The following is a 27,523-nucleotide window of genomic DNA, read 5'->3' on the forward strand; positions in this document are numbered from 1 at the left end:
GTTGTCTATCACATTTAGGCATTTAGGGAGCTGCCTATCACATTTTGGACATGTTTCTCTTCTCGAGGATCTTACTTTTTCTAGAAGACTAGCTGGTCAGGGCCTCCCTGGTGGTGCAGGGGTTAATATCTCAGCACTATCCAGCTATCACCAGCCACTGCAGCATGAGTTCTATCCCCAGCTAGGGAGCTACCCACATTGCACAGCAGACTTCTGTCTCATGCTGCTCCCCTCAGCAGCGTTTCAGTAGATGCGCCTGTTCTACTCCCTACTCTGTCTCTGGTGAATCCTCTCACCACCACCCCCAAAACCCCTGGCCAGTCAAACAATTGATATATTTCTTGCAGGAAACATATTTTTTACCTACCTCAGAAAGAAAAAGAATACTTTGCACGAAGAACTGGGAGTAGAAATACCCAGGGATCAGCTGGTAGTCTTCCATTACTGGAACAAACACAAGCGTTTTATTCCAACATAGTAAGTCTTTTCTCTTCTGAGGGATTGATCTGAATGCACTGAATGTCAAATTTGGGTGATGTGTCCCTATTTTTTTTTCCTAAATATAAATTTTCTAGGAAGGGCTTCAAAGAGTGTTTTTGTTTTGCTATGCTCTCAACTTTCACTAAATTCTTAGAAGCTTTTGGATTGCTTAAAAGTATTTTTAGATTATGCTAGAAGTGAGCCTGAATTATACAAAAGAAATTCTTAAAGTTGCCTAAAAATCTAATTTTGAAAATGAAGTAAACTTTGGACTGAAATTTCTAAGCTTCCTTTTAGTTTTTGAGTTATAAGATCTACATCATAATCCAAGCAATCTTTATTTATTTTGAGTTTTAATTCACAGTGACCTTCCACATTATTCCACCTCTTTTTTGTTGCTTCCTTGTTGAGATAACAAACTTGCTAACTCACAAGAAAATGACTTAGTGAGCTAAGTGTTTCATATAGCATTAATCTGATGTCCTTAAAAACTGATTTTTATCTGTATCAAATCTACTCTCTCATTTATTTTATAAGATATAATTTGGTTTTTGAAAAATAGTGTGATGGTAAGTCTTAAAGATCAGCTCTATGGACCATACTTTGGAAGTAGTTCCCTTTTCCAACTAACTGTGACCTAGTCCATGACCCACATTAACCAAGAGAATGTAGTGGTAGTGGTAAGTCATCCGTTCCATCAGGTCTTTGAGAGGACTCAGCTTGCTTTCGTTTTAGGAAGCTCAGCGCTGATAGAATGGCAAAGTCACTGCCCTTCTAGAGAGACCACTTGGGGAAACCTATGAAGAGAATGAGTATGGGCGGGATCTAGCTGACTCAGTGTCCTTGTCAAGCTTGCAGATGACTCCAGTCTTAGCTGCCACTTGCCTTCAATGACACGAAAGACTACAAGAGGCCAGCTAGAAGTACCAGACACCTGAGTCCAGCAAGTCACAAAGAAGTGAAACAATAAATGGCTGTTGTTTAAACTCCTACGTTTTGAGGCAGTTAGCTCTGCAGCATATTTAACAATGTGTCACAGCTTTTGACAGTAAGGCTCTAAATGAAAAGAAAGTGAATTGGTTTCCTCAGAAGACTCACACACAAATTGAAGAATTTAACAAGAAAGCAAGCTTCAATGCACTCAGCATTCAAGTTAGTGAATTAGCACTCTTATTCTTGATCAAAAAACTCATCAAAAAGCGGGATTTTCTCTGTCCTGGTCCTCACCAGTGCTCGTGGTTTCCTCTCGTCTTTGCCCAACGCATCTGAGTCAGAGCTAGAACTGTCCCAGAGAAGCTGTCCCCGGATTTCTTGTTCACGGAACCATGACTCCATTTTGCCAGTTTTCTGGGCACAATAGTCATTCCTTGTTTGATGTCCCCAAAATTCTGCACTCTGCAACTTTCCTACAAAAATTAAAAGTTTGTTTAAATTATTTTTCCCTAACAATGATCTATTTGTTTAAATGCTAATGATTCTATGAACACAATAATTTGCTTGGTGTTCTTTTGAAGTTATATAGACATATGCACATATATGTAAGTGTATATTAAATAGATATGTAAAGGATAAAATAAAATAAAATATGTGTGCAAAAGGAATCCAGCTGATGTCTCTGGAACATTAAAAATGTCTTTTTTTGCTACTTAAAATTTTAAAATCTTCTGAAAGTTTTAAGAATAGTATAGTACACAGCTAGATATCCTAATCTATCAACATCATTTTGTCACAATAATGATTTCATTATATATATATTTCAGCCAAACCATTTGAAAATTAGTTGCAAAGCCGCTTTTTCCCTAAATACATCACCACGAATTTTCTATAAAAAGGGATTAATTTTCCTACATAACCACATACAATTGTACCAGGGTGGTCCCCAGGAAAGGGGGAGGTTCCAGGTTCCCTGCCCCACCCAAATGGAGGGTGGAGCTGAGCAGGGAGAGAAGAAGCTGCAGAGGAAGGAAGCAGGATGCAGAGCCAGAAGGAGACCTGGAGGAGGCACGTGGAGCCTAGAGACACTTGAAGAAACTGTGCTTGTCTTTCGGTCGTGGACTGGGTGACACAGATGTGGGTGAGACCCGTGGGGAGGTGACAACGGCAGCTTTTATCTTGATTTTGATTTTGCTCTTTTCCTTCCGGGCTTGTCTGATTGTTTCTGACCCTTTTCTGTGGGTCCCCACTGGAAGATGCTTTAGACTTGTGTCAGGCTTTGGGGCCTTGCTCTGGGCCAATCCCATTTGGAAGGAGTTTTACCCACGAGGGGACGGGTAACTTTGGGTGCTTGATTTAGAAACTAGATTCTTTGCCTTTCCTATATTGTTTCCTAGTTGTATTAAAGTTCCTTCCCATTAAAGTCTCATATGTTTTGTGTTGATGCGGCGGATGGCAGAACCCATTTAGAACAGGCAGGTTTGCGGGGTTTGGGCTGCCCCTCTCCCTGCCCTGTAACACAATGAATACTCAAGAAATTTAATTTTGACGAAATAGTATTTTCTAATATATGGTCTATATTCAAATACCCATGGTTGTCCCAATGATGCCCTTTATAGCTGCCTTTTGTTTACCTATTTGTGTTTTGTTTTTTAGATCCAGGATCCAGTCGAGGGTCATGCATTGCATTTATTTTCTTGTCTCTTAGTTTCCTTTTAGTTCAAGTAAACATCCCTGTTTTTTCTCCCATCTGCTCTCACTTCTCCCCTCCCCCCTCTGCTCCTCCTCCTCTCTCTTTCAATGCCCCCCTACTGTTCCTCCCCAACCTCTTCCTCTACTTCCTTATCTGCTTCTTTTACCCTAACATTCACATTTTAGAATCCAGGTCATTATTTTGCAGAATGACCCTAAATTTGGGCTTGTCTGTTTCCTGGTGATGACAGTTGAACAGCTTTGGCAAGAATATTGCACAGGTAATGTTGCCCAATGCTATTTATTTAACAACTACCATGAAACAGGAACATGATAAACACTTTTCTAGCTTTCTCATCAGAATCACCTATTGAGACTTTTAGAAACAGATGCCCGGACCACAGCCTTGATCTATAGAACTGGGAAGTCCAATGAGTCAGGCATTTTGTTTTACTTTTATCTTTTTTTTTTTTTTTTTAGAAGAGATTGAATCTATTTATTGGTATGTGATTTTATGTGTATATCTTGAGATTATTATGTAAGCAATACCCAGTGCCCTTTTAGAATGTACTTAGGAGCAAAAGGGACTCTCTTCAAGGAAGACTGACTTTTAAGAAAACAAAATCTTAACAACCTCTCCTGAGTTAGGAAAGTCATTCTAGGCCAAAACCCAGTTTCACTTCAGTCTAGCTGAATCAGCTGCAGCTTGCTGGATATCATTTTAATGATAATTGCTTATCAAATTTTCAAAATTATTTTATTTCTATGGAGGTAATGATGGTTTTTACAACTCTGTATATGATTTAGTAGTATAGGTCCACACCTCTTCAGATATATGTTCCCACACCACATCCACCACCAAAGTACCCATAATTCTCCACATAGTCCATTGGGGTCTCTCTCTCTCAAATATTATTGCCCATTTTATTCAGCTTGATATCTGAAGTTGCATATTATTATCCAAGAAAATAAAGTATTTCAATATGATGATTCATGTCTTGGGATTCATTAGTTTCCTTTCTGCCTCAGTGAGGGGCTACCCTATCTCCCCTCAGATATAATTATCAATATATATTGAGTATCTTTGTCTTTTGACACAGCAGTGACAGAAAACTACAGCTAATTTATGTCTGCACTCCTAATTTCCCTTCTGACCTAGAACACCCATTTTTGGACAACAGGACTCCTCCAGCTTGATGTCTCTTGGGCATATGCCAGACTTAATTCTTTCTCTCACAAACCCATCTCTCTTCCCAGAAACCCTAACCCAGCAAATGGTCCTACCTTTGCCCTATTGTCTGCCTACTTCTTCAAGAGAAACCCCAGACTCCCCCTGGTTTTCTCATTCTATTCATGTAACCACATCATAACCATCACCAGTTTCTCCCAGTTCTGTCTCCTAATATCTCACATCTGCCTCCTTTTTGATCTCATTGTCGCCATACTCTCCTGGTCAAAACACCATCTCTCACTTGTGCTACTGCTGTCTCCTTATAACAGTTTTCCCAGTCTTGTGTTTTCTTCCCATCCGTTCTCCACTGTTTAAACAAAGTGATGTTTATCACTTGCAATCAGGGAAATGCAAATCAAAACTACCATGAGATACCATCTCACACCAGTGAGAATGGCACATATTAAAAAAACTAGCAACAACAAATGTTGGCAAGGATGTGGAGAAAAAGGAACTCTCCTGCACTGCTGATGGGAGTGCAAACTGGTCCAACCACTATGGAAAGCTGTGTGGAGGTTCCTCAACCTATAAAGATAGAGGTTCCATATGATCCAGCAATTCCACTCCTAGGTATTTACCCAAAGGACACAGAAACATCCATTCCAAAGAGCACCTGCACCCCTATGTTTATAGCAGCACTGTTTACAATAGCTAAGCTTTGGAAACAATCCAAATGCCCAAAAATAGATGACTGGATCAAGAAGATGTGGTACATATACACCATGGAATATTACTCAGCATTCAAAAGAGATAAACACATGCAATTTGCAGCAACATGGATGGAGCTGGAAGGGATCATGCTCAGCGAAATAAGCCAGAAAGAAAAAGAAAAATACCGGATGGTCTCACTCATAGCAGGAATCTAGAAAACCTAAATAAGAGATCAGGAAAAAGAATAATTATAAGAAAGAAAAAATCAAAATCAACAAACAACTATGAACCAGAGACACACTATGGGGGGTGAGGGGGGTGGGGAAGGAAGGATTGGCGTCAAAATAAGGGGATTGCAATTGTATGGGGAATATAAAAATAAAATTGAAAAAAAAATAGAGTGATGTTTAAAAATTTAAACCTCTTATGCTAAAAGAAATAAGACAGAGAAAGACACATGCTGTATGATCTCACGCACATGTGGAATCTAAAAAACCAAGTTTACAGGTACAGGGAACCACAGATTGATGATTGCCAGAGGTGTGGTGCAGTGAGTGACATTAGGTGAAAAGGATCAAAAGCACTAACTTCCCATCATAAAATAAGTAAGTCCTGGGGATGTTATGTACAGTGCAGAGTCTATAGTTATGAATGCTCTATTGCATTTTTGAAAGTTGCTAAGAGAGTAGATCTTAAAAGACCTCAACACATAAAAATTCTAACTACATGTGGCAATGACTTGTTGTGGTGATTCATTTACAACATAAATTGAATCATTACATTGTGCCCTTGAAACTACTATTTGTTCATCATACTTCAATAAATAAATGGAGAATGGAGAAAAGATATATAATTACATATATATTTGTGTACATTGTATAATACCCATATGTAAGTATTACATTTTATAATTACTTACTCCACCAAAATTAAAAACAAACAGACATATAAACCTGATAATGTTTCTTCCCTGCTCTTTCATGGCTCCCCACTGATCATAAGCTAGAGTTCAAAGTCCTTAGTGGACATCTCCAGACTCTAATTGAATCTCTCTTCTCCATCCAGAATATCTTAGGTTTCATCCTACTCTTTTGCACACACTGTCATCAAGTATAGTTTTGAATGTTTCAGCACCCTGGTCTTTCCACTCACATGTACTTCTGCTCCCTTCATCCAGTTACTTCCTGTCTTAGCTTAAACGTCTCTTCCTCAAGGAAAGCTTCCAGATTAATAAGTCTCCCAGTTATCCCTAAATTGAACTTTGTTCATTGTCTATAGTATTACCTAAACTCCAAAGCTAGGAACCACAACTAGTTGGCCTAGTAATCATCTGTTGAGTAAGTAAAGAAATGAATGAATGACTATGTGAGACATCAGAAAAATCTGGGGAGGCAGGAAGTATTGGTAATTTGGACTTGGAAAAGGCTTCATTCACTGAGAACGGAGTGTCAATCATCTCTGCTCTGCAAATGAGCCAAGATCTACTAGAGGCATCAATCAGACTAAGAACAAGAATTTTTGCTGACAGGAGCTTTGAATCAGGAAGAGAATGTTTGTCAATGGTAGGATGTAATATAATATTGGTAATAGCTTAAAGTCCCAGAACAGTCTTGGTTTTAGGATAATTCAGTTCTAAAGTTAGTGTGTGAAGTGAAATTCACATGTTCAGTTTTATCCTTGGAAATCCCTTAAGTCATTCTTAAAATATTATATACAAGTTCTGTGTACACAGCATTAAAGCTTGAGAACTTCTGAGCTACAGGTCTTATTACATTTTTATAAATCCCCGTTTGGTTCTCTCTGGTTGCTAGACTTGGGGAAAAAAAGAAAGAAAACACAACCTTTAAAACCTAAATGGGTTTTGGGTGAGCAGAGGACAGGGAAATATATTCTACTTCAAAAGTAATTTGGGGAAAGAGGAAAGCAACAGAGACCAATGGGGGTAAAATAGGGAGTGAAATTAGGTAATACAAACATTAAAGAAAGCATAAAAATGTTTGATGGTTATGTATTTTATGATATTTGTTTTAGAAAAACACACACCACTATGTATCCAACCCATACTTTTACATTACTTGGCAGACAAGGCTAAATTTAAAAGAAAGCAAGATACTTTAAAGAAAAATGCTGTTAATAGTAGTACAGGTAGCCAGATAAGACCAGAACTGTGAAGGTGACATTCAAATGATGCATTCAGGAGACTCTTACTGTGAAGCAGATATTTTCACTATAAGACATCAGTTCTACCTTTCTTCAGTTTTGTCCAATTTCCAAGCATTCATATGGAACTCACATTTTATTTATTTTTTGAAACTTTATATTTTACATATGCTTTAACACAGATGAATTTTTCCATAAGTCCTACAGGTAGACAATGCTTTGCTCCTATTTTACAGCTGTGGTAACTGAGCTTCACAGAGGTTCTATAACTGGAATTCAGCTATGATCTTTCTATAGAATAAACTATACAGACAAATGAATAGTGAATATTTACTGAGAGTTACTACAAATCACACTTTTCTAAGAACAACAAAAGTTCCTTGCTCACATGGAGCTGACATTTAGAAAACGTTCTTTTGGGTTCAAATGAAGGATTGATTCCAAGTCCAGTGCTTTTTCTAACCTCTATATTTAACTGTGGTTTCTGGAAAGAGCAAGAGCTACTATGTAAACATTTTAAAATTCATCAAATTGCACACCCAAAAGAGTGGTGTTCACTTAGTGTAAGTTATATGTCATTATGTAAGTCATAAGTAATTTATTATGCAAATATATGTAAAATAGCTGTAAGGAATGGGTGATTGTATTTTAAAGAGGCTGCAGAAAGCAAAGCGAACTTCTGTCTCACAAGAGTCTTAAATCTCTCACCCCACCTTCTAGAAGAAGGAACAAGAATGGGCAAATATAACTTAAGAGTTGGGTACAGCAGAAACTTAATTACCAGAACCTGACTGTGATCTTGGCTACACTCCAAGTTTAGGAGACAGCAAAGTGAACTACTTTTAGAGGACAGAGCAAGAAATCAAAGATGCCATCTGGGAACAGGTAGAAGGGAATCATTGCTCCAGCATATGCTGACTGTAGTGGTGAATTCTACAGGCTCTGGAGGGCAGTCTGCTCCTTAAGTGTGAAAATTAATATACAGACACCCTACCTAAATGAAGTCAGGAGGCTAGAAGAATTCCCACACATGGGTAGTCAGTAGACTATAGCACCCAACATGACTTGTGTCTCTGACAGGAAGTAGCACTTTTCTATCCCAGCACCAGGAAGAAAGAGGCTCTTTTGCACAGCAAGACTCCATTAAAAGTCATATAAGGGGATGCGGCTTTTATTCTGGGAAAGTGTATGTGTGTCTTGCCATGAGATTGCACTTTCCAAATTTTACTATTTCATTAGTAAAATAACTGTTGCTTTTTGTTTGCAGTCAACAAAAGTTATCACAACTTCTATATTTGCACACTTTCCCAAGGTTGTCCTGGACAAAGCTAAGTCCCCAGAGTCCTGATGAAATAATAAAGTGTGTGTGCACACTTTAGAGTCAGGAAGACCTGACCTTGGTCCTGGTTCTGTCACACTGTAGCTAATAGTGACTTCTAACTTAAAGTTAGTGTGAGGACTAAATGTGATCATGTATGGCAAGGGTGGACCATCATGCCTAGCTTTCTTAAAGTAAGTGCTCAATAAGCTATAATTGAAACAAAAGAGGGATCAAAAAATCCAATTCTCCTCATATCACAGTCTCCACTGACCCCTCCAGATTTGGGTGGCTTCCAAAAACTTTACTAATATTGGGTTTTCTTGGCATTCCTTCACGCAGAGACTGTAAGTGTCTAATGCCAGTGAGGCACTTTACTTGGTTGTTTTGCCAATATTTTTTTAATTGTAAAAATTGTTTATCTATGTGACTACACAATATATTTCATTCTGGGACTTGGAGTATAGGTTAAATAGATGTCCCAACTAGATTTTCAATTACTCAGTCTTCTCTTATTTAATTAACTTATTAATTCAGCATCTTGCTCCTCTGAGCAGGGGCAGTGTCTCTTGTATTTGGCAATTTTGCGTCTTAGAAATCTAAGTCCTCCAAAGACATGGCCAGCATTTCTGTAGAGCTCTTAGGAATCCATCCTGCTAACATGGGGATTTGGCAACCCCATGTTGCGTGGATTGTACATTTGCAACTGTGGGTTTGCTCTGAGGGACTGTGAACATGGAAAACTTAACAGAACACTAATTGGTGGGACAACATACCATGGGTGGTTATAGACATGGATGTCCTTTGGAAATCACAGAGAAGCTGGGCCTGGCTGGAGTGCAGGATCTGGGCAAGAGAGGGTGAGGAATGAAGCCAGCAAAGTAGGCAGTAATTTGGCTTTGGTGAGGAGATTAGAGTATTCTCAGGCTCATGGAGACTCACTGAAAGATTTACTTTAAGGAGTGGTGTGATGTGGTCAGATTTGCATTTTTTAAGATTGCTTTGCTATTAGTATAGTGCTTCTAGAACTTTATTATGCAAGAGAATTGCCTTGGAATCTTGCTAAATACCACTTCTGACTCAGTAGGTTTGGACTGAGGCCTGAAATGCTGCATTTCTAATAAACTTCCAGGTGATACAGATGCCACTGTCTGCGGACAACACTTTGATTACCAAGTTGAGTATCAGAATCACCTGGAGGTGTTGTTAACTCAGACTGTAGCCCCCCACCCCTGTCCGCCCCCGCCACTCTAAAGTTTCTGATTCAGTTGCTCTGACTGGGAGTCTAACGAGTCCCTAGGTGATACTGGTGCTGATGGTCTGGAGGCTGAGGAAACCAAGCAAAGAATTGATGGAATGAGGGTAAAACTAAGGGAGGACTACAGTCAGGAGGCTATAGCAGTAGCCTTGGCATGACATGACATGGCACTGGGAATGGGAAAGAGAGGGGAGATTTCAGCGCCAGATGACATGTTGAGGACATTGTAATGACCAACTACAAGAAGGAGCAGGAGGGCTGGAATGGCCCCAGGGCTACTGGCTGAGTGACACAGGCTAGAGGCTCACCCACTGAGACAGTGGATGCAGCAGGAGCAAGCTTGGGGCAGACAATGATGCTGGGTTCAGCTATAGACATGCTGGGTGTGCTGATGAAGGCTGGAACCAAACTGGTTCATACCAATTTGCTGTTTATTTTTTTTTAATTTTTTTAAAGATTTATTTTTATTTATTTATTTGTTTGTTTGTTTATACAAGCACTGGGTACAGTCAGAAGCGCAGGAGGATGAGAGAATTCACCAGAGTCAGAGCGGGGAGCAGAGCAGGCAGAAGGACCGAAGGACACTGCTGAGGGGAGCAGCGGGCGGCAGGAGAGGTCTGAGGGCCATGTGGGACCCTCACCCAGTGGCCAGGGATCAAACCGGAGCTGCAGAGGCTGCGGGCAGCTTCTCAACCCAGCGCTCAACCACTGCGCCACCAGGGAGGCCCCAATTTGCTGTTTAATATGTCTCCATGTACCTCATTCTCTTTAACCATGAGATGAGACTCTTAACTTTTGCCTACCTAGGGATGAAGCAAGGATTGCAATAATGGATGTAGTAAGTGTCTAAAAAGAAAGACATCTTATCAGAATGTGTAAGCTTCTGTCTTTTTCTCCCAGCAATCCAAAATGACAATGTGCTTATTATATTCCAACAGGTAAATTATCAACAGGAACCCTAAGTTATTTGCTATTCTTCCTGAAGTTTATTTGATGATATTTTTAAAAATACTTGAAATATTCATTTTGCTTAAAAATTACATGACTAGGGCCTCCCCGGTGGCACAGTGGTTGAGCGCTGGGTTGCAAAGCTGCCCGCAGCCTCTGCAGCTACGGTTCGATCCCTGGCCACAGGGTGAGGGTCCCACATGGCGCGCAGACCTCTCCTGCCGCCCGCTGCTCCTCTCAGCAGTGTACTTCCTCAGTCTGCCTGCTCTGACGCTGGTGAATTCTCTCACCTTCCCGCGCTTCTGACTGAACCCAGTGCTTGTATAAATAAATAAATAAATCTTTAAAAAAAAATTACATGACTCACCTGGGCTTGTAATCAAGCTTTCATCAGGCAACAATGTTATGAAGTCACCGTCATCATTTCTTGGGATGTTTTGAAGGGTTTTCTTGGCTTTATTTTCCCTGGGTTTTTGTTTATTAGTCCTAGACTCCTTATGAAGACTTTTCTTTGACTCCACTTGGGCCTGAAAAAATCAGTTATAAATGGTTAATGTTTTCCCCGAGTGATTTTCACCAGAATCAGTCACCTGATCAGCCACTTTGCAAGTTGTGTACTTATCGGTGGACATCAGAACATGGGTTTCTTGTTCATATTAGATGGTGTGTAAACTTTCTTTATGCACAGACTTGTTGGGAGAAAGGAGAATTGGCCCCTGTCTCAAAAAGATATGGCAACATTAAGATGAGGAGCTTTGTAAAAACATTTCTTTGTAGGGCCTCCCTGGTGGCGCAAGGGGTTAAGTCTTAGCACTATGACGCTATCAGCAGCCACTACAGCACAAGTTTAATCCCTGGCCAGGGAGGTGACCCTCATGCCCAGCAGACCTCTCCTGCCTCACCCGCCGCTCCCCTCAGCAGTGTATTTCAGTCAATCGGCCTGTTCTGCTCCCCACTCTCTTTGGTGAATCCTCTCACACATACCTCAAACCCCCAATGGCCTACACTCCAGCTCTTGTATGCATAAAATAAATCTTTGAAAAGGAAAAAAATATTTCTTGGTAGTTCTCCCTAGGCTAGCTGACATTTGGAATTTCAGCGGACAGTGACTTTAGGCTTATTTACTAGAGTGAGGAATTTGGGTTAGGACAGTTACAGGAGACATTACTGTAAAGTGGCTGCACAAGGGATCTTTCTTGTAAGATAATTCTATGACAGTAATGGTAAAGAAATGCATAGATATAATAGTAAAGATGAACTCATCCCTCACTCTTTCCCTAGACCAAGAAAAATGATCTAACACTACTTTTCTGCTGGAAGCAGAATGTCTTAGGAGAAAACTGTTTAAAAAAAGAAAAAAAGAGACTTGAAACACAGAAACACCCTTGAGAGGACTGAGAAGAGACAAGACTCAACAGGACTGGAAGCTGGAGGGATCGTGCCGATGCTTCCCCAGTTCCAAGAACCATTTAAAAATGCTAAAAAGACTGGAGATGAACACTTCACTATATTTATGTGCCAAAACAGTGACTGTGGAGTAAATTTGGTAAATATTCTTCCCTCCTATTTACCTCTTGTCTTTTACGGTTCATTTCCAGCATTTGCATCTTATGTAAATATTGTCTTTTCCCAGAAGTATACATTGGAGTTTGCACCTTCTTTTCCAGGCCCTGCTGTGAAAGATGACAAACTCGTCAGTGTGGGATAATTTGTTATTGACTCAGCAGTTCACACTTGAAATCCTTTTGGACAGAGTGAGATCTTAATCAATCCTCAATCATCATCCACCAAGGTCTCTGCAGGATCAAGGCGGGCACAGGTGTTCTCGGTCAGTGCCTCGCAGCTGTTAGTGCCTGGAGCGAGCAGCGCTTTGCTGTGACTGCCAAGTGTGCTTCTTCAGGCTCCTGTGGCTTCCTCAGACCTTGAATGGAAATCTCTTTCCACATCTCACTTTGACCACACAGAGCTTCCTCTTATTACTATTTCTCCAAAATGTATTCTGGATTGCCAGTAACAAACTGCAGGGCTGTGGAATTTGAGGGGAGTCACTGAATAGTTCAGTGGAGCCTATTTTTATAGTGCATACTTCCTCATACCAATATAAGCCCTGCTATAGGATGGATGTAAAGTCAATTATTTGGCATTTTGGTGATCTCCCCCTGGGTCATCATAGATACCAGTGGAATCACACAGGCATCCAGGGGCAAATATACCCTCCCTTGTCACTTGCTGAGACCAGGAGGAGGAAGGGATGCAGCAGCCGAGAGAGTGGGGTGATTTCCGTTATCCTGCCGATGGTGACTGTATTCACTGATGGGAGCGGCAGGAAGGGGTCCATCTGCCAGCATCATGAACAGGGTGGCTTTGAGGATTTGAATGTATCTGGCCATCTTTCACCACCTCAGCCAGTCACCCAGTTGAAAATCTATTCCTACTTTAGGTTTCAAGTCTACATGGGGAGTGTTTTCTCAGCGGTGTGACAAGTATGTAAAAGGAAAAATCTCTATAGCAGTCCCTCCCCAGGATTACTTTTTGGTGTGGTTATGGTAAGTTATGCACAGCTAGTAGATATGACTTCCCTTGAGAAGTGTGAATGGAAAGAGTTTTAAACTGTGGGGAAGAATGAAAAGCGAGAGTTTCGCAGGATTTTCACAAATTTGAAAACTTCTAGAATCACCAATGTGCAAGTAAAATTCCTCTCTCTTATCTACAGTTTCCTGTTTTCACCAGGAAGCAAAGAAGGGTCCACAGGCAGGAGTAATGGCCAGCTGGAGGCAGACCCAGTCGAGAATGGGTAGCTTTGGAAAGTGCGGTCCTGAATGACTGCATAGTTTGGTTTGTCTTTGAAGTCAGTGCAGAGAGTGCATGGGAAGGACCACTTGCCCCAACCCTGTGTGGCCAGCACACCCCCACCCCCCACTCCCCCACCCACACAGTCATGATTAGTGCAGTTCACCTTTGCTTTGTGAGTTCTCTCAGCTTCTTGCTGGCTCAGGTGTCTTTCAGAAGTAATTACTGGTGGCAGGTCAAGGGGTTCAAGCTTCTGGAAGTCCAACATTAAGAACATTCAGCATTCTTCATGTCATGAGATGATGAAACCCAAAAGCCAGACAATAAACTATCTTAACACTTTGCAAAAGCAGCACTTATTCCTGAGAACACACAGGAAAGGTGATTTCAACAGTTTTATAATCATTTCTGTGCAAAAGGTTTTTCAACCTACTTGAGGTTCATTATTGAGCTAGTGCAACTGTTGACAGTGGCTTATTGACCTAAATACTGGTTAAAAGATGGTCTGCATCGAGGGACCATGTCCAAAGTTATCAAATTGTGAGGGTCTTAGAATATTAGAGATGAAAGAGGCAATGAGAAGGTACTTCATTTTATTCATCCCTTAAACACCCAGCTGCACCACTCTGGTCCTTAGGGAAGTGACCTATTTTTAAGATCTCCAGAGAAACTTCTTCAGCCTCCTCAGTAATAATCACTGGTGCTTATGAGGCACATTTAAAATGAAAGTACAATGTACAAACAAATCTTGGACATGACTTTTTCTAGCAAGGACCTGTCTTTGTGGAAAGATCATGTTGGAGCTTCAAGGGTCAATAAGCCTGGGCAGCAGTTGATGAACCAGTAGATCTGCTTCCAGTCGTACTTGCCTCAGATGACTTAGTGCTCTGAAAGCTGGAGCTCTGGGAAGTTACTGACCAGGTCTGGTAGACCATGTCTGGTCTTTTCACTCTGACAGAAGGTGAGAGACTGCTAGGAGGTCACAGTGTCTTCATTTGTTCAGTCAGTGAGTGTTTACTGAATGGCTGCTCTGTGCCAGGCATAGAGGTGCAATGATCAACAAAAATGGCTTGGTCCCTAAGGAACTTACAGTCTGTGGGGGCATAGCTAGACTTCTGCTTGTGTGATTGTTTTATTAATCATCACACAAACTGTGATCACTGTTTTGAAGAAAGTCTGCAGGGAAGACAGTATATAATTGGAGGACTCCCCTTGGCTATGGGAGATGTTATTGTATTTTGTCTCCACCTAATTCATATGGTGAACTCATTTTATTTTCTTACATTGTTGTTCATTTTTGTACAATATTTGATTTCTCCCCTCAGGTGTAGTCCCCATGTCTCCTATTACCATCCCGTGAACCATCCACATACGGTGAACTTTTAACCTCTGTACCTCAGTCTGTGACCTTACTTGGAAATAAGAGTGCTTACAGAAGGACCCTTAATCCAGTATGTCTGATGTCCCCATAAAAAGGGGAAATTTGGACACAGTCATGCACATAGGGAGAACAATGTGTGAAGATGAAAGCTGAGATTAGGGTAATGCTTGTAACAAGTCAAGGAACTTCAGAAATTACCAGCAAATCTCCAGAACCCAAGAAAGAGGCATCAATAGAAACCAACTCTGTCAGCACCTTGACCATGGGCTTTTTGCTTCCAGAACTGTGAGACAATACATTTCTCTTAAGTCACCTAGTTTAATGTGCTGGAAAACATAACAGGGAAGGGGTAAGGGGACAGTTCATAAAAGTTTTCTGAAAAAGTAATTTTTTTCAGCAGAACTTGAAAAGTTGAGCAATTTTAGGGACTAAGGTGTTCCAGGTAGGGGGAACACCATAAACAATAGTCCTGAGGTGGGAGAGAATAAGGTATGTTACAGGTACTGCAAAAAGTCAGTTAGTTGAATTTCAGAGATGAAGAAAACTCAAAATGAGGTGGGAAGGTAGAGGTCAGCTCACGCAGGAACTTTCTAAAGGCACTGGTCTTCCCAACAGTAATAGGCAGCCATTGACATGTCCAGCAAATCAGTAACACAATGACATTTGATTAAAAAGAAAGATATTTGAAATCTCAGAAAACATGGAGGCTATAAAAACAAGAACCACCTCACCTTTTATTACCTTAGAATAAATATCTTTCAGTCAGATCATCTCTATTCTTCTTACTTTATTTTGCCCTTCACAGAGAGTTTACAAAATAAAAACAGGGACTGGGTCAGGGACACCTGGAGAGGAACAAGTAGGAGGAGCTGGCACTGAATCCCCATTTTTGTCTTTTACATTTTAAACCATGTGACTATGTCCCCAACTGAAATAAATATACATTAAAAATAAAAAAGAAAGAAAGCTAATTCCAGCTGCAGTGTGGAAATTAGACTACAGAAAAGCAATTTTGAATGTGGAGAGAGCAGTTAGGAGCACAGAGATAACAGACTGGGGCTCATGGAGGGACACTGATGGAATCCACAAATATTGAAGTTCTCTCTCTAGAGAACTGTTTTCCTTCTGGCCTTTGTTAGGAGCTGGGAATCACTATTCCTCCAAAAGGAAAAAAATGAAAAAAGCACTAGATGGCAGCAACTAGCACTACAAAAAGATCCCTCAGCTAAATCATTTGCACTTAGCCTGAGAAGCACTGCAGAAAAAATAAAAACTGTTAGAAAATAGGATTCTTTAAAAAAAAAACCCATTAAATGAAATTGCCTCAGATTTCTGGGTTCACATCAATGTTCCTTTTCCCCATGTGGGAAGCAAGATGCCTCAGTTCATTATCTCAGAGACAAAATGGAAAGGATTACTGGAAAATTGGTAGAATGACACCTTTTTTCATTTCATGTTATAAAAAATATATTATTTGTGTAAAGCATTTTGAGTTATTTGACATTTCAAATGAAACAAATGGCAGGATAATCAGAGGAAGTGTCAGGAGATTGAGGAAAAGAGATTATCCAGTTTAACTCAGGAGCTTGGTGATCCACACCAACCTGAGGTAGTAGTGTTTGCCTCCTAGCAGGCAGACAATGGTGGGCAGGAGCAACTTAGAGAAATTGTAAAATTTGATGGCACTATGACTTAAGAGTATGTCCTTTAAAGTTCTGGGAGGGAAGTAGAAATGTTGACAGCCTTGGACAAAGAACTCATAAGCCGTCAAGGAATTTCTGGTCAAGGTATTGCAAAGGGATCATATTTCAATAATATTTTTTGTTCCAAACCTCTAACAATGAAAGCTAAAATGCAAGACAATGTCACACTTTAATAAAGATAAACAACTCCATGAGCCAGAAAACAGAATATGCAAGCAGACTTGGAGGAAGCTAATCCAGAAGGCACTTAGCACTGCTAATAGTCTGGTGGTCTCTATAGGTTGAAGAATACCTAAAAATATTCCATATAAATGGGAAACTAGAGCCAGGTCCACAGCTTGAAATAAGAGGATGGGTTGTTCTCCTTCTTTCTACCTGTATAAAAGAGCTGCATCAAAATCTAAGCTAGGAAATTGGTTTTAGAGTCATTACAAAAATATTGAATATGAAGAAGCTAAGACTTTCTAACAATAAATTCTGAAGGTTAAATGGACAATTTTCTGAAAAATAATAAATAAAATGAACCAAATTTAATCAGGAAAAATAAGATATCTAAATCAACTAAGAGACAACAAATAAATCAAATTAGCAGGAAAATGTATCACTTCCACAAAGATAGTTTCATAGGCCTGTTTTATGAAACTTTTAAGAAATAGGTAATTACTCTGTTACAGTGTTGAATAGAAAGAGAGAAAGATAAATAAGTCATTTCATAAAAATTAGAACACCCTTGAGAGCAAAACTAGAAAAAGATGGTAGAGAAATACTACAGAACAACTTCACTTATGAAAAGTAGATACAAAAGCCTAAGCATATTCACCAAAGTGCTTAAGTATGTACCTCATGACCAAGTAGGATTTATGCCAGGCAGGGAAACATGGTTTGACATCATAAAGTCTATTAGTGTAATGCATTGTATTAACTGATTAAAAAGAAAATCCATAATCAATAAAATTTGACACTTGCCCTTAGAAAAACTCTCAGCACACTTGGAAATAAAGGGACTGTCCATAATTTAACACATGGTGTTGTGACAGCTATCTTCAGCTTATTTCTTTTTTTTTTTTTTTTATTCATTTATTTGTTTGTTTTGTTTATACATGCACTGGGTACAGTCAGAAGCGCGGGAGGGAGAGAATTCACCAGAGCCAGAGCGGGGAGCAGAGCAGGCAGAAGGACCGAAGTACACTGCTGAGGGGAGCAGCGGGCGGCAGGAGAGGTCTGCGCGCCATGTGGGACCCTCTATTGGTGGCCGGGGAGCAGCCGGGGATCGAACCGGCGCCGCAGAGGCCGCGGGCAGCTTCGCAACCCAGCGCTCAACCGCTGCGCCACCGGGGAGGCCCAATCATCAGCTTATTTCTCAGAGCCACTTATCACATTTCTCTACCCTGTTCTCTGCCTCTAAGGACTAAACAGTTTCTCCTACTTCTGGCTTCGCATTGGGTCAGCCACTAAGAATTCCTGGCAGGAATCTGAGAGAGGAAAGAGAATCAGGTCAACAAGTTGCCTCCTCCCTGCAAGGTCACACTGGGTTTGTTGTATCCCACTAATGCTCTCAAAGCAGCTTCCTCTACCTGACTCTTTTCTTTCAGATTCTAGAAGTATCTCCCTCTTTAAATTAAGGGTGCCCAATATCATTGCTTGTATTCAATATTTCAAAGGAAATTCTAGCCAATGCAAGAGTCAAGAAAATAAACAAAGCAACAAAATTGAGTAGAGAAAAAAGCATTTTTCTTTATAAAAGATTTTGTCTGTGGTGAAAGACTAAAATTAATAGATAGTTAGAATTACCAAAGCATTTCAACACTGCTATGGAACACAAAATTCAACATGCAAAAATCAATAGCTATTTAATTTCCCAATAATAATCACTTAGAAAATTAAATGGCAAAAAAATCTCATTCATAAAAGGATGAAAAAAAAAAAAAACCCGTAAGATATTTTGATAATCAGTTTTATGTGTCAAGTTGGGTAGGCTACAGTCTCCAATTATCCAAACACTAATCAAGATGTTGCTGTGAAATTATTTTGTAAAATCAGTTGGCTTTAAGTCAGGAAGATTATTTTAGATACTCTCTTCAGCCCTGATTCAATCAATTGAAAAGACTAGAGAGCAGAGTTGAACTTCCCTGAAGAAAAGGAAATTCCACTTGTGGATGGTAGCTTCAGTTCATATCCTACAGTTCCAGTCTACCTTTCCTGATGGCCTGCCCTATGGACTTGCCTTGCCAACCTTCATAATTATGTAGGTCAAGTCTTTGCAATAACTCTCTATATCTATCTCCTTCTACCTGTTCTGTTTTTCTGGTTGAACCCTGATTGATACAGGTATATACCTGGAAACAAACCAATGGAAAAGTTATGAAACATTATTGAAATAGCTAAAAGAATATCTGGGCAAATGAAGATTTATGCCATGTTCATGGTTTAGGAGAGTCAACTGTGAATCTATCAATGTTCCAAATTATTCTGTGAATGCTCTGCAGTCAGAGGGCTAGAAAGGTTTTTCATGGACCTTAACAAGATGATCCAAGCTTCTTAGACAAAGAAAAGATCATAAACAGCAAAGACAACTCTGCAAAAGAAGATGGAGGTGAGGGGATTTTCACATTGAGACTTAAATACTAAAGTATGTAAGACAGTGAAATTCCTGTGGAGATACACAAATAGACCAATGCAGCAGAAAAGAGTCCAGCAACAAACTCATGAAACTCTGGAAATTGGCTACATGACAGAGGAACATTTCAAATTCATGGTGAAAGACTGAATGGTTCCACAGAGCCCTGGGACAATTGATTAATCAAATGGAAAGAAAGTAAAAGTATATTCCAACTTCACATCTGCACACAAATGAATTTCTGATTAAGACTTATATGTGGAAACTTAAATATTATAAATTTTAGGAAGAAATAAAGAATATCTTTATGACCTTGGGAAGACAAACATTTCTTAGGCAAAATACAAGTAATATATAAAGATTAAGATTGAGAAATTTGACATTAACAAAAATAGAAATCTCTGTACACATACACACACATACACATCAGCAAAATGAAAAGGCAAACCATCGTGTAGAGAAGATATTTGCGACATATCTAACCAAAACTGTATCTAAGCTATGTAGAGAACTCTCACAAATCCATACAGAAAAAGATAACTGGAGATACTAGAAAACGGAGTAGAAAAGACAAGAAAGGGAATACATTTTTGACTAGTTAATAACCAAAACAGCCATGGAGGTCAGAACACCCTCTTATGTCTCCCCAGCAGTCTTGGTGCTCATCTTTTTCCTTCTGTACTTATTCATTCAACATTTATTTAACATATACCTGTTGATCACCAATTTGTGTGCCAGGTGCTGTTCTATACACTTAGATATATTAGTGAAGACAAAAGATAGGAATCACTTACTATTTGAAGATTATATTTTTAGTACAGGGGTGGGGTGGGTAGGAAATCAGTGCTCTGGGGAAAAGAAAAATAGTGAAACATCAGGAAAATCAAGAATGCCAGGGTGAGGGTTGCAATTGCCAACAGGTTGTACATATAGGGTTCTGTAGGAAAGGTGAGATTTAAGTAAATCTCTTTTTTTTTTTTAAAGATTTATTTATTTATACAAGCACTGGGTACAGTCAGAAGCGCGGGAGGGTGAGAGAATTCACCAGAGCCAGAGCGGGGAACAGAGCAGGCAGAAGGACCGAAGTACACTGCTGAGGGGAGCAGCGGGCGGCAGGAGAGGTCTGCGCGCCGTGTGAGACCCTCCTCCGGTGGTGGCTGGGGAGCAGCCGGGGATCGAACCAGTGCTGCAGAGGCTGTGGGCAGCAGCTTCTCAACCCAGCGCTCAACCGCTGCGCCACTGGAGAGGCCCGGGATTTAAGTAAATCTTTGGAGATGATGGAGTCATCCGAGGAAATCATTTGAGAACTCACCATTTAAGGGCTGGGGGAAGTACTACTCCATCTTAAGCTGGCCCTGAGACAATTTGGATGAGAAGGCCAGAAGGGACAATAAGAATTTATTTCCCAACACGGGACAGGCTCATTTCATTAAGAGTTCCCTGGTAGAGGGAACCTAAGATCTTAGCAGTTCCAAGTTAGAGAACCATACTTTCTGACCTGCCCTTTCCTTGAGGAGTAGATATTCAGGAAGTGGAGCGCGCCAAATATGCTGCTCAAATTATTTAGGATGCAATTAGATTTGGTTTAATAATTAAAAATACTTTTAGAATTTTTTTTTGGCAGAGATTAGGCTATTAATTAGCATGTCATGGAACCCAGCATTTATTATTCTCTCAAAAACCCATTTGTGGTAGAAAATGCGCTGAGCCTCATTTGTGAAGATAATTATAGTTGATATCTTCGAGAGTGTCTGCCAAGTTCCCAGCAATTTTCCTCTTCTCTGGGAGCTGCCTCCGGAATCTAGAGTGGGGGTAGCGGTGGTGCTTCTGTGCCCGCATTGCCACTGCAGGAGCATGTCCAGGTCATAGCTCATCGGACCAAAACTGGAACCATAAGCAAGAGGGCCAATAAGATCTTTCCTCCAGGAATTTGGGATTACAGCCAAGAGGGCCAGGCCAGGCCACCCATTCGACTGTAATAATAAGAGGCAAATTCAGGGTGGCCAAATTTTACCTTGTGGTCTTGAGGAGCAGGGAAAATAAATCTTCAGGGAGAATAAAGCAAATGCCTGGAGAAGAGCTTAGGGGAGACACAAGAATTCTTCTGTGCTTGAGGTTCTAAGCTCTTGCCAAGGTCAAGCTTTACCCACTCTTAGATTCAATAAAACCTTCCAATATACAATGAATCATGTTGGTTACTTTGACTAGTCAACTAAAGTGCCAATATAATGTGGCTACAGGTCAATAGTAGGAAGTGCACTGTGATTCTCCCCTCACCAGTGGTAATGGATCTCATTGTCATTCATGCATCCATTCATTCACCACTTATTCATTCACAAATCTTTGTGAGGGACACATTAGGGGTTAGTGACTGAAGATATAAGACTGAATAGAAAATATTCTTTGCTCTCCAATAATTTATTTTTCCTTGATTCTTCATTTTTAAAGTGGTCAGTTAGGACGTGCTGCTGCAGTCTTTGATTCTGAAATACCAAAACTCCGTTTGAGCTTGATTGATTTTAGAGAATCAGATCCTAACTTTAGCTTATTCAGCCTTGATAGATATAAAAAGCACTTTGTGAACTATAGATTTTTACACAAATATTTTTCATTGGTTATAGTAATACCATCTACTGAAGTTACTCAGCTGAGTCTCCACAGGAACATATGCTAAACATACTCCTTTGAAAGAATATAGTTGATTTAGGAATAAAACATACATTTTTAAAACCATCCAGTTTAGCTAAAGATAAGCTGAAAAACTGAAAAATTCATTTCAATTTAATAGAATTATATTTTTCTTTAAACCATATTTTGAGGTTTCTGATATTTTGGGGAAAGATACTCTTTTTGTGACCACAGGATTTAATCACTTCAAGTAATGATTGTGAGCTTCTAGAGAAGACAGGTAAATAAAAACCCACTGAAACAGAAATAATCCCCAACAAATGAGCTCAGATACCCTGGGATTGGTCCACACCACGGGGTGAAGTGTGTAGCAGGTGGGATTTGGCTCCAATTCGCTTTTTCAAATGTCAGTGATAGATCCTACTCACAAGAGAACTAAAAACCATACTTTTAGCTGATGCTCATTTTTTTCAAGGACCCATGCAGACCTCTTTTCCTTCCTAGGATGAGAGTTCTTACAATTTATAGTTCTCTAGAAGGAATTCATGAAACATTTATTAATGTGAATGTATTTAAAGCTCTCTGCTTTGGCATCCAATGTCCTCAATTTCAATAACCAGTTAACTTTTAGAACAGTAAAAGTTAGGTATAGAAGGGCTGTAGAGATCATCTATGCTGAAGGTTAATATTGGCCTTTGTTGTCCTTGGGCAAATTGCTTAGAATTCTCTGACTCCCATGTATAAAACAAAAATAACATGGCCTTTCTCACAGAGGGGCATGAGGATGAAATGAATGACATAGATCCAGTTACCCAGTAGGTGGCAGTTAGAGAGTAGTTGTCATTGTTTATTACAAGTGATGACCCCACAGTTGCCCAACTAATCCATGCAAGAATCAGGTCTCTTGAGACCCATCAGTCTGTGACTTTAATACTACCTGCTTCTGGAGGTGGTCATAAAAGTAAAATCATTACAAAAGGAAATCCTAAGGAAATGTGGTCTTTGTAATTGACAACACTCTTTCTAACAACATTCTCATTAACTGGTCATTGCCAATATTCCTCTTTTGTGATTATAGTTAAAAAGGGATGTTACCATTAGGTCCAAGAAATTCCTAGGAAGCCTTTTAAATTCATCTTACTTGAAGTCTTCGGGGTGGATGCCTTTTAATAATACTTGTTTCTCCCTGTTCCAGTGGAATGTCAAAATAGATGGCCCTGGGCACTTGAAAAATAGAGGGAGAAACAAGAACAAACCATTAAAAACAAAATTAGCTTGACTGTTATTTATTAGGCTTTGTTAACACAATTTTGTGACTTTTCAGTTACATGTGTCTGACTTATAGGTTGAATGTGGAGATGAAACACATAAAACAGGGCCCTACATGAATATGAATGATAATTTGTAGTTTTAAAAAGTGAAGATAAATTTTTTCAACTGAACAATACAGATAGATGAGGCCTCCCTGGTGGTGCAAGGGGTTAAGCACTGCATTATGAAGCAATCCACAGCCTCTGCAACATGAGTTGAATCCCTGGCCAGGGAGCTACCCACATGGCACAGCAGACCTCTCCTGTCTCGCACGCTGCTCCCCTCAGCAGTGTATATCTGTCAATCTGCCTGTTCTGTTGCCTGCTCTGTCTCTGGTGAATCCTCTCACCCCTCGCATCTCCGGCCTGTACCCCAGCTCTTATATGCATAAATAGATAAATCTTTAAAAAAATCTTTAAAAAGAAAAATACAGATAGATGGATAGGTATTAGGTGGAGAGAGGAAGATGATAAAGAAATGGAACATGAGTGTGTAATAGTGTTCTATGCACTGCAAGCATGTTCCCAGTCATAACCCCCCAACTTGGGAAAGAAATTCCCATCAGTTGCCACTAGAATACAACTTCATAATCTTTTCTGATGAAATAAGCCAGAAGTACAGAGTTAAATCTTGTTAGGAAGCAGACAATCGCAACAGACCCATTCATTATGGATTTCATTTTTTAGCTTGAATATCCTGGATCCTTGGGGCTACTGCCATGACCAGTGCTTCATAAGAGAAGTTCTTGTCCTTTCTTCTTAACAATCTGGAAGCATTCTGATTTCTAGACTGTGTGTAGACTGTAGTATAGTCCTCTTGCATTCTAAATGGAAAACACCCTGGATAATTATATGTTTTTTGTTTCTATCTGTAAGACAATTGAATGGCCACCTCAAGGACTTTGCTAATTTTCTTTCAAGAGATGCCAACTCATTGAGAAAGATAGAGGCATGAGCAATGACAACAAAAAGTTGGATTTAAAAATGTAAATATTTTTGGCAAATTTCTTTTAGCAGCCTGACTACTTATTTTTATACTATGATTTGAGTGCTATGACCCAATTATTTGATTCTCCCAAATTGGCAAACATTGTGTCAGGAGAGTATTTTTATCCTTAATTTATAGGTGAAGAAAATCAATGAAATAATTTGTGCAAAGTCATATAATTTGGTATTTAGTATAACTGGAGTCAGAATGTGGGTCCCTTGAAAATAGTGGTCAGAATGCTTATCATCCCTTTGCTATTTATTTTTAATGTGATTTTGTCATTTCAAAAAAAAGAACATTTTCTGCCTGGGTATCTGCTTTCACCTTTTCTGCTTTCACCACTCAGTTACTAAAATCTTCAAACTCTGGATAGAGGGCTTGGGTAAAAATGGAAATCTGAGTGAAACTCAGAGGAAAATTCCCATTTACATGCTCAGGAAGTTGGAAAACATAAAATTGCCTGTGTAGAATCAAAGGTTGGTCAGTTCTAAGGCAAGTAGCCATGAAAATCATTCTAAGTAAGAGCTACTAAATAGTTAAAGAAAACATAATACTTTCTGGTCAAGTTGACCATTAATAGGAAGTTACTTTTGCACTGATTCTTGATGTGAAATATACATCTCTATATATACATTATATAGGGATGTTCTTTTTCCAAGTTAGAATGTCCATTTAATTTTCATCATTCCTGTCATATAACATTTTATGTATTTTATGAAGTATCCTAGGATAATTTACAGTCACTTCAGACTTAAAGCTTCCCATCATAATGGGGAAAGTCTCTTATTTCTGCAGATGACTGTGAAGAATATGGGACTCATTCAGCTCATCTGTATTATATCAGTTCTGTTTGGGGTGGTTTTCAAATTCACATTAGAATTGGCCCACTCCTAATGTGCTGCTTTCAAAACAAACCCTGATGCATGAAACAGTATTGGAGAGAATGATTTAAATTTTGAACTGAAACATGGCATTATCATAAATTATCACATTTTAATCTAGATTCATCATTTGGCCAGGTACACACATTGCTAGATACATTGAAAGCACTCTAAGCTAAGCTGACACAAAGAAAATTTTCCCTTCTAAGTGAAATGGTGAAAAGCCCTTTCCCACAGTTTACACATCCTTTTCAATGTACCCAGAATACTTACAATGGACAGACATTCAGTCTCCCACTGAAAAAAACGTTCCCTCACCTTTCAATGATTTAGAAACTTTCCTTTTTTTCCCATTCATAGCCATTTTATTTATTTATTTATTATTTATTTTTAATATATTTTTGGAGATGAGGGAGACAGGCAAGTAAATCTATCAATAGCTCTCCTCAGCTCAAATACACAAATCTCATGCTGGGCCTCGTGGTTACCTGCAGAGTGTCTTCCATACCAGGTATCTCGTAGTGGCGGCAGCTGCCCTTCCAAAGCTTTATTCCGGTCCTGCAGTCTTGCAAGCGAAAACGAACTCTTTTCTTCCAGATTCTGATTAAATGCAAAGTCCACAGGGTCAGCCATGGCAGTCTCTCCCTCTTTATTTTGGAAAGGTGCTACTTTGGTCACCCTAGGGTGAGCCTTAGAATGATTCAGGCCCATTTCTCATTGAACACTTTCAAAGGGAAAACCATCAGGGAAGTGATTTTAGGGCCTTTCCTGTAGCTTGTTTTAATCAAGGTATTTCTTACGTATACCCCACTTTGAAAGCAGTCACTTCCTTCATTTCATCTTTCTAGCTCTGTTTCACACATACTAACCCCAGTGGTCACTTCCTGGGAGGCTGGTTTCCATGGAGACTTTCCGTTACCTCCTACTTTCAGTTCAGACCAAAAGAATTCAGTTAAACATTGACTTGGTTATGCTACCTTCTGAAAGATTCAGTGGTAGGAATAGAAACCACTATTGATCATTAAACAAATCTCTAACACCAGGAAGGCCATAAACAGATGGAGAGCTGATATGTCTTCAACTTGACCCTTTCACTGCACATACCTTGAGGTGTACCATCTGGTAAGAACTATCAACTGAGAATACCTAAATCACCTTTGGAAAAAGGAAGGGCAGGCTAATGATAGGGAGCTTTGTTGATCTCTAATTTTATTTAAAAAAATTTATCTTTCAAACAGCAGAGAGGCTAAAGTAATTTGACTTTTCAGTCAATAATTTCAGTTGACTTTGAAGGGCATGAATGTGTCACAAAGAACAGGAACATGATAGAAAATTATTTTCCTGGAGAGTAGGGGACAAACGTCTTGAATAAATGGTACAAATAAATCTTGAGCTTTCAAAGGGCCTAGTTACTGTCTTAAAAAAAATAGAGAAAAATTAGAATGAAATGTTGACTTGTGATATTTGAATGATGGGATTAAGGGTGATTTTTAAATTTTTTTATACTTAAAATACACACTTCCAAGTGCTAATTGTTCATGACCACAGATTACTTATATTTTCATCATTTCCCACTGAGAAGTTCAAAGAAGCTTATTTTTCATTTTTGCAAAGTCCAGGGCTAAATGACTAGACTTTGGTTTGAAAAGTCTTGATAGTCAATAGAGGTCATCTTAAAAAACATCTAAATTTAACTTCCTGTTTACTCTCTTTGCATTTGATACACAATTTTCTCTGTGGTGGAGTGACTGTAAGCAAGAATCATAGGCATGTTAACAGCGTCTGCAAGCAAAATCACCACTGTAACTAAAGACTAGCTTAATTATAAACATTTAAATAGTTAAGCCATATCTAACTCAATTTATTTTTGGATACAATCAGTTTAAGTATTGCTAAGGACAGGGGAAAGTATTGCAAACTAACAAATGAATAAGAAATTATACTGAAAACTGGATTTCATGGATCTGATTCAGTGAGAAGAATCAACTCTCAGTTTTTGCTTTCTTGTTTATTTTCCCCTGGATGGAAACATTACCTTGGCTCATGAGATTGTGATTTGATAATTCTTATATTAGTTTTGATGGACTTCCCAAGGTCATCCACACTCTTGGCCCCAAACCTTGGTAAGATATAAGGAGCCTGGGGCTAAGGAAGCAGTTTGTTCTGCCAGTGGCTCCCTCTGAATGAGGTGAGTCAAAGTGGAAATGTTGCTGCAGTAGGAGGTCCTCAGCAGACACTGACACACAGGACACCATGCAATTGGTTGAAGGGATGGCTGTGTACATAGTGAATAGTACACAGCAAAATTTAAACAAAGGCCTCCCTGGTGGAGCAGGGGTGAAAGACAGCACGAGCTATCAAGCTATCGCCAGACACTGCAGCACTAGTTTGATCCCCAGCCAACCAGGGAGCAATCCACATGGCACAGCAGACCTCTCCTGACATGGCCACTGCTCCCCTCAGCAGTGTATTTCAGTAGATCTGCCTCTTCTGGTCCCCACTCTCTCTGGCGAATCCGCTCACCTTCCTTCCCTACACCTCTGGCTTACACCCC

The 27,523-nt window shown here is 39.6% G+C and overlaps 1 protein-coding gene across 2 annotated transcripts; it reads right to left on the reverse strand.

Moving 5' to 3' along the window:
- Nucleotides 1-587: 587 nt before the first annotated feature.
- Nucleotides 588-25,889, reverse strand: CCDC198 (coiled-coil domain containing 198). Of its 2 annotated transcripts, none has more exons than XM_037501974.2 (6): nucleotides 25,458-25,889; nucleotides 22,932-23,014; nucleotides 13,628-13,714; nucleotides 12,243-12,341; nucleotides 11,039-11,198; nucleotides 588-1,886 (listed from the first exon to the last, which is right to left on the reverse strand). In XM_037501974.2, the coding sequence occupies exons 1-6, from the start codon at nucleotides 25,678-25,680 to the stop codon at nucleotides 1,651-1,653; spliced, it is 888 nt and encodes a 295-aa protein (XP_037357871.1). In that variant the 5' UTR covers nucleotides 25,681-25,889; the 3' UTR covers nucleotides 588-1,650. The 2 variants fall into 2 exon arrangements, with proteins under 2 accessions (XP_037357871.1, XP_037357869.1); XM_037501972.2 differs by having other exon boundaries at nucleotides 12,243-12,344.
- Between the last annotated feature and the right edge of the window lie 1,634 nt (nucleotides 25,890-27,523).

Source organism: Talpa occidentalis, unplaced genomic scaffold (genome assembly GCF_014898055.3).
Source record: "Talpa occidentalis isolate TD23 unplaced genomic scaffold, MPIMG_talOcc4v2.1 talOcc4.11, whole genome shotgun sequence".
Taxonomy (NCBI): domain Eukaryota; kingdom Metazoa; phylum Chordata; class Mammalia; order Eulipotyphla; family Talpidae; genus Talpa; species Talpa occidentalis.